Source organism: Arctopsyche grandis, chromosome 3 (assembly GCF_051622035.1).
Source record: "Arctopsyche grandis isolate Sample6627 chromosome 3, ASM5162203v2, whole genome shotgun sequence".
NCBI lineage: Eukaryota > Metazoa > Arthropoda > Insecta > Trichoptera > Hydropsychidae > Arctopsyche > Arctopsyche grandis.
The window spans coordinates 15,138,610-15,146,604 of record NC_135357.1 but is presented as its reverse complement, the minus strand read 5'-3'; the positions used below and the strand labels follow the sequence as shown (position 1 = coordinate 15,146,604).

General features: G+C 31.0%; 2 protein-coding genes across 3 annotated transcripts in view; both read right to left on the bottom strand.

Annotated features, from left to right (window-relative positions):
• Positions 1–7,995, bottom strand: part of Sirup (Starvation-upregulated protein) — a 52,085-nt gene that overhangs the window by 18,675 nt on the left and 25,415 nt on the right. The window lies entirely within an intron of this gene.
• On the bottom strand, positions 333–6,427 carry LOC143923273 (damage-control phosphatase ARMT1-like). Of its 2 annotated transcripts, none has more exons than XM_077446872.1 (9): positions 6,141–6,427; positions 3,223–3,328; positions 2,909–3,129; positions 2,684–2,834; positions 2,340–2,526; positions 1,979–2,262; positions 1,714–1,891; positions 1,517–1,643; positions 333–1,432 (listed from the first exon to the last, which is right to left on the bottom strand). In XM_077446872.1, exons 1-9 carry the CDS (start codon positions 6,233–6,235, stop codon positions 1,399–1,401), a joined length of 1,383 nt encoding a protein of 460 aa, XP_077302998.1. In that variant the 5' UTR covers positions 6,236–6,427; the 3' UTR covers positions 333–1,398. The 2 variants fall into 2 exon arrangements, with proteins under 2 accessions (XP_077302998.1, XP_077302999.1); XM_077446873.1 differs by having other exon boundaries at positions 3,228–3,328; positions 6,141–6,309.

Genomic DNA, 7,995 nt, shown 5'->3' with positions numbered 1-7,995 from the left:
ACTGATCACGTTTTCATGATCTAGAAAAATGTGTGTGTGTGTCAGTGTATTTTGGGGATTTTTTGAACACCGTTAGTCCTATCGAACTGAAACTTAGTATCGGTTACTGAAATTTTTTAGTTGACCGGAAATGGTACCTCCTTATAGGTGTCCTCTTTTTTAAGTTTTTGAATTCAATTTTCTTCTAAACCGTTAACTGAATCGGACTGAATTTTTTTTACATGTAATAGAAATTATAAATTTTATTACCTAATATTTTTATCTGAACCGGAAGTAGTACGTTTACTCTAGAGAATCGAGGTTTTTTAGGTTTTTATTTTATTTTATTTATTGAAAAAATCAACAGACAACAAGATGTAGATATGTATAAAAACAAAGAGTAAATATATAATATATATAACATTCGAGTCCAATTACAGATTTTTACAAAGATACTTAAAAATGAACAAGATAAACAAATGAAAAAGAAAAGAATAAAAAGCTATAACATGACAAAATAGCACATTGCATAATTAAACTATAGTATTAAAATATTGGAAAATGGTTATAAAATATAATATAAGAAGAAATGGAAATTTACAAAAATAAACAAATGAAAAAGGTAAATACAAGATAAACAAATGAAAAGGAAAATAATGAAAGCTATAACATGACTAAATAGCACATTGCATAACTAAACTAAAGTATAAAAATATTGGAAAAAGGTCATGAAATAGAATAGAAGAAGAAATGAATCAATCGGTCAAGATTCTCTTGATTTTAGTCTTGAATTGATGTAGGGAAATACCGAACAGATCAACCTCATTCAGCTCCCCGTTAAATATACGATAAACACGCTGCAAATAAGAATGTTTTTGGTAATTAGTATTGAAAGGATTAAGTAAAAAGTTTTTGTCAGAAACCTTTTGGTTTATTGAACTGAAATTACATATCTAAAAGTTTAAGCTTAATACCATGTTATGTATAAAATTTGGTACGCATCCGTCAACCGGAAGTGGCAGTTTACTCATGTTCGATTTTTCTACCACTATTTTTTTCGACCTCTTAAATGTATCAATGTGATGAAAATAAAAAAAATCATTAAATTTAATAAACCGGAAGTAGGGTTATATTTATATGATAAATAAAACAAGCATTTATTATTAAAACATTTTATTTATCGAATAATTGATTTGGTTTATTTTTAATTTCATAAAAGTTTTTCTTATGCTGTTTTTTGTTTGAATATATTATACAATATCATAATGGCAAACAGTAAATCATGTTTAATAAAATAAATAATGTAAATTAAATACAAACAAATTTGGAAAAATAATACACAATTTACATATGTAGTATATATGTAAATGAAACAATAAAAAAGTTATATATCAAACTGACAATTCACAATGATAGATGTCAAGAATCCTTTTTAGAACAATACTGAATAACCCTGAAAATAAACATGATGTTAATGTCAAAGAAAAGAACCAATGAATATTATACTTTGTTTACATGAATGAAAATAAAATATTACCCATAATCTCCTTTTTCCATCCATTGGTTATCTTTTTCGTTCAATTCTTCCATTTTTCCTGGCGGAAGACCAGATATAAGATCAGCTTTTACAGTTCTAACCGCCACTAACGGAGCAGGGAAAAAGCCTACAGAAAAAAATTCGGGGTAAAACTTCAAGAAAATTTAAATAATATAACAAGATTTTATATAGTGTACCTCGCAAAGCATGTTCAAATGATGTTGTTGGAGGCCAGTTCATTTCGCCCATGAGCTTTCTATAATTTAAATCACCTTTAAAAAAAATAATAGCAGCCTCACCTAAGCTTTTATAGAGATCATTATCCTGATCTTTCATTTTAAAAAATTCATGTGGAAGTGTCCAAAACTCATCTGACTAAAATGTGAAAATATATTGAAAATCAAATATACTTAATCACATCAAATCTTAAGAATTAATATTTTCAATTTTTGCAAAAATTACCTGACAACTCCATATTCCTTCGTCTACATATTGTTTCCACTTTACTCCTATAGCATTTAAATTCAAAGAATCAAGCGTGAAGTCGGAAGTAATTTCTCTCTTGAAATGCGTACTGCATATTTTATCAATGGTCCAAATAAAATCTCTGACCAAAACATCAGATACAAACCACGGTATTGCTTTCACACGAAATCGTATTTTGCTAGCTATTTTTTTCGTGATTAAAAAGTCAGCAAAACATAGATCCACAAAAAGTTCATATCCTGCATTATCACAAACAATATCTGAAAATTAATAATAGAGAACTTTTATATAAACGTCGAAGCTTATAAAACAAACAAAAAATTCGAATAATATTAACCTACTAAAACTCCTTGGCCCCCTTCAGAACACTGTACAAGATTTATTAATGCATCGTAAACAGAATTACTGTCATCAGATATAAGATTATCTTGCCAAAGATCTACCATAGCCATTGGATTTGTAGCTTGACTAACGTCTTCGCCTGCTGATAAAGATAAATCACATTTATTACCCCAGAGAGTCATCTGTAAACAGAGATACATATGTATATCTACATATAATTTTAATATAATCGATATGAATGAATTGTTTTACATACATACATACATATGTATATTTAAAATGAATGATACATAATTTAAAAATCTTACAAATTTCATAATACAAATTATATGTGCATACCCTCAACAACTTTATAAAGTTTTCTTTAATGTTATTGATTTCTTCTAGCTTTTTAGAAAGATGATTGGCAACTAAACACATGGCTTCTAAACTTTGTCCAAAAGTAATATCTTTTTGTACTCGAAATGGATCAAATTTATTAAGCGACTTGCTGAAATGGTTAAAACTTACATGTCAATAGAAAATTCTAATAAAAATAATATAATTATAATCGTATGTACTAACGTGATTTCGAAAGCTTCTCGGATTCTTCTATACACATAACATTCAGTGAACAGCCAAATGGCAGTGAAATAGTATGGATCCTGTTGTTCAGCGATAAGGTCATTCCATTTATTTACATCAGAATCCTTATCCAGCAACAATTGGAACCTTTTATTGGTTTGTATTTCATTTTTTAACTTCGAAAGGAACCCTATTGCCTTTTTAACATCATCACGTGCGATCTGCATATAAACCCACCGAAAATAAATCAATATTTAAAATACATACAGATATTTACAATAACAAACTTCAGAAACAATGATTCTATTATTCACCTCACCATACTCATTGGCGATTGAGTCTCTATCTCTTGACAGATGATCCACGATTTTAGTAATTATGATCGGCAAACGTTCTTTAATAGTGAAGTATGCAAAACTCCTGCATAAAAGAAAAAAAAAATAAATCAAAATAATACAAGGAAAGAATTGTGTATCTACACATTTGAAATTGCTATAAAAATATATAGTTTTCCTGTAATACAAAAATTATTATTATTTGCTTTAGTCATATAAGTAAAATAAGTTCATCCAATTTGCTTCAGTTTTTTCCCACGATTTTGACGTAAATATGAAATTGTATTGATAAAATACGGTCTAACATTATAGATATTTACGTTTTTATTTAGACTTGTACATAAATTTTTACATATTGTACATAAATCAAATTCAGATATTTGTGACATAGCGGGTAGGATGATTTTTGCCAATTTGATGGAGGAACCATTTCAACAATAAAATCAGATAAATTGGCAAACTCTGATAAGAAACGATCGTCTTAGAGTCACAAATATCCAAGTCTGACCAGCAGTATTAAAGATTAGATGTATGTATGTACAATATTTTTATTTCGTGAAGGCGTACATATTTTATATCCCGATTCGAACTATAGGTAGTAAAAGAGGCATATTTTCTTATTTCAAAATTCTCCATAAATGTATTCAATATATAATTATTGTTCAATAATACAGTTTCAGTGTACACATATTTGTTTTCGATACATTTAAAAATTGACTTTGTGAGATAAAAACGTAAATAAAGTATGTAAAAATACTATAGTGGCAATACGATTCACAGAATTTCAATTACTTAAATACATTAAAAAAAATAAACGAACTACCCTACACTAGTACAATTGTTATGAACAATGTAAAACATATCCATATAAAATGTAATGTTTTTGCGATATTATCGATCCACATATCTTCACCAGGCAGAAAAGATTTAGGAGATTTTATGACATTAGAACTGATCCATTAGTGAACAAGTTCGAACAGTAAAGATCCGTTGGAAATATCATAGAAACTATATAGGAAGACCTGAACATGTAGCAGTAATATTTGCCCAATATCATTTTTACCATACACAATGTAAGAAATCCAAATAATTAGTCTTACTTTTGCGTTATTTATTTGTTTTATTTTTAACATATTAGCCACAGTGACATTACAGAGTACTAGTAACGAGTCACTGTGGCCAGTCACACAATCATAACACAAACAAAGGCATATAAAACATCGGTGCTTGACATTATAATTGATAGAATCAAATACCGGCGTTGCTCCACGATCACTCAATCAGTTCAGCACAGCTTACATTAAACAGGTCAATTTTACCAGAAACCTGGTTGAGCAGATATATCGCTCTAGATCAGTGGTTCTTAACCCGGGTTCGATCGAACCCCAGGGGAAATTCAGCAGAGTCAGGTTCAACAGCAACTCTTCAGAACAACGCTCTCAACGTTTTGGTGTCAACAAATGGTAACGTACCCTGTTATTGCTAAGAAAGCTCTGGAGATTTTCATACCGTTTGTTACAACATATCTTTGCGAGCAATCCTTTTCGAGGATGCTGGACATAAAAATGAAGAAAAGGAACAGACTTTGTTGCGAAAATGACATGAGAGTGGCACTTTCCAATGTTTCTGAATTGGTCTCTGAAAGGCAACAGCAGAAGTCACACTGATTTGCAGTAAATATTCATTATTATGTTTTTTTTTTGTGTGAAAATCATGTTATAATGGTTTTGTTCTTTGAACACAGTGCTGTTGATGCACGGTTCACTTTGTGCACCAGTAAAATGGGTCTCCGTCACGGGCCCGAATGTGAAACGCCCGAAAATGCAAATATCGGAAGGCAAAGATCGAAAATCGAAAGATCTCAAGTCGAAAGATAAAAAAAAGGGTGCATGGTAAACGGTACATACTCACTTAATTTGCACGAGCAGGATACAACAGGAACAAGAGGAACAGGCTTTTCCTCCCGTATTCTGCGCGCGCACATTAATACGGGAGGAAAAGCCTGTTCCTCTTGTTCCTGTTGAATCCTGCTCGCGCTAATTAAGTGAATATGTACCGTTTACCATGCACCCTTTTTTTATCTTTCGACTTAAGAGGGCTGTACACCCGAAACCTTAATTTTGTTACCGTTCCTTTCTTCGATATATATATTGAGTGTATGTATATATTGAGCGAATGCGACAATATATATCAATATATATATATTGAGTGAATGCGACAGTTGCGCTTCGACCAGATAAAACGTATTTTAAATTGACAAAATCGAGGTTTCGTATTCTACTATTTTCTCCTCCAAAACTGGACCAATTTTTAAAAAAATTTCATCATCGGTATGAGAAAGATACTTTCTGTGCATCAAATCGACCGTTTAATAAGCACGCTGGGCTCGTTTCGTGGGTGTAAAAAAGAGGCGATTTTATAGATGTTTGGCGGCTCCTAGCTCCTATAAAAAATAAAACGATAGATGCACCTCAATGGTGGATATCCATAGCATATTAAAAAATAATTTCTCTAGTGCCATAATTGAGGTAGGGAGAAGTATAGTACGTTTGTATGGACAAGGCGCTGCTGTGCAGCCCTCTTAAGATCTTTGCCTTCGGATATTTGCGTTTACGGGCGTTTCACATTCGGGCCCGTGACTATATGTTTTGAATTTGAAAAAAATCATATTTTATTTTTCCGATTAAGAAGGGTTCAGTGAATGCACATATGAAACTGGTGGGGTTCAGTACCTCCAACAACGTTAAGAACCACTGCTCTAGATATTGGAGACGTTGCCAACATATTTGTGCGTTATCAAAATGAAGTTGGGACTTTAGATACATCTTGTGCATACTAACTAATAAGACTATAAATAGAGTTAAATGAGAAATATCAGTGTTAGTAGTGGTAGTAACCTGCTGTAGAAGCCACACAGTTGAACATTGAAAGGAGTAGCAGCATCCAACAATGGAGCGCCGACATCCACAGTTCCACTAGCCCCACAGCTCATTCTCTCAGCCGACTGTCAAATATCGAACGTCGAATACCGAATGTCACGCAAATGACAATAACGTCAAATGACACGCGCCGCGCCGGCCCACAATCAGGGCTGCCACTTTTTATTTTCCCTCTTATTTATATCCCATTTATCCAGAAATCGTTTCCGAAAATGTCAGACGAGTTCCGATTCTGACTCTCGACTATTTTTGAAATCACTTTTCTGATTTTCGTGTGTTCTATTTGTGTGCGCTACCAGCCATCGGCGGGCTTGTGCTCTCAAACACTGCTCTAGTCATATAATGTTTTAAGTCTAAGGATTGTAAATAGGTTTTTGAGCTCTTTTTCCTATTATACTGTAGGTTAACATTAGAATAATATAATACTATGATTACTAACCAAATTAAATTAAATTGAAAAAATAGAAAATGATCAGTAGATCAGTAGCTATTAAAATAGATATAGGATGTTTTGTAAACATAATTTCGTAATAATAAAAAGCATTTAAAAATAAAAATAAAAATATATATAATGTTTTTATATATATTACTTTTAAGTCGGAAAAATGTCTCCATTTTCTGGAAATTAATGGGAAATTTTGTACTAATCATAATCAATCGGTTTGATCATCATTTTTATGTTAAATGTACAGTAAAGTTGGAGCTCAGAACTGGGGAAAATGATTCCAAATCTGGTTAAAATTAAAATCTTAAGGGTAATAAAGGCTCAAACCTATGTGTATCTGAGATAGCCAGCAGTGTGACAAAAAGAGATAGACTTTCACCGCACGCCACTGATTTGGTGGTATTTGTGACTCCAAATCGATATTTTCTTATCAGAGTTTTCCAATTTTATCTAATCATTGTTGAAACGGTTCCTCAAAATTGGCGAAAAATCATCTTTCCTGTTGTCACAAATCTTCTTTATTTATTGTATGTATAATATGTAAAAAATATGTACAAATCTAAATCCATATACGTCTCAATGGATTCATTATTTAATTAATTGTTATTTCGTGTTCTTCAGCTTCTCGAAATACAGTGATTTATGTAATAATAAAATGCTGCATTGTTTGTAATTAATTATCCAGGAAGGCGCATTGGGGTCTTCTTGTCAACACTTTCTGGTATATTTCTATATAAAATAAAATAGAATAAAAAATATAAAATAAAAAATAACGCTCGCCGTACTATAATAGTCGTTTTGATTCGATATACATATATGTATATGTACGTCACAGCCAAACCACTGCCAACAAAATGTACGAATATAATTACGAAAGAAAAAAACTTCTATATATACTGTTTGCTGTCAATATTTCCTCTAGGCTAATAGACGGCGCTAAGTCTCTGAGCATTTAGCACCATCTATTGAAAATTTATTTAATTAATTAATTTTTCGATTGGTGTTTTATATTGTTTATATGTTGGTAGGTAGGTAGTTTTTACCATTTTTTTTCATATTAAATAATTAAATATAAATATTTAAGGAAGTGTCTAAATAATTAAATATAAATATTTAATTATATTTAAATTAAAAGGTATTTGAAAAAAATTCGACCGCGTGCGGATCGAACACAGGACCGACACATTTCATTTAATTAATTTATTTATTTAATAACTTAATATGTCAACACACATGCGATGATATTTCATCTGGTATAACACTAGTGTATTATGATATTAAAAACTCTTTAAGTTTTCCGGATTTTATATCTTTATCTCTATCGAATATCTCTAATAGTTAGCTTTGTTAACTTTGATTTAATCATGA

What these genes read in the sequence shown, in the direction of transcription:
- LOC143923273 (XM_077446872.1), bottom strand. Translation starts at nt 6,235, where the DNA reads ATGAGCTGTGGGGCTAGTGGAACTGTGGATGTCGGCGCTCCATTGTTG. An exon ending in GGGCCAAGGAGTTTTAGTAG is followed by an intron (nt 2,263 to 2,339) that starts GTTAATATTATT and finishes ATTAATTTTCAG; the next exon opens with ATATTGTTTGTGATAATGCA. An exon ending in AAGGAATATGGAGTTGTCAG is followed by an intron (nt 1,892 to 1,978) that starts GTAATTTTTGCA and finishes TTCACATTTTAG; the next exon opens with TCAGATGAGTTTTGGACACT.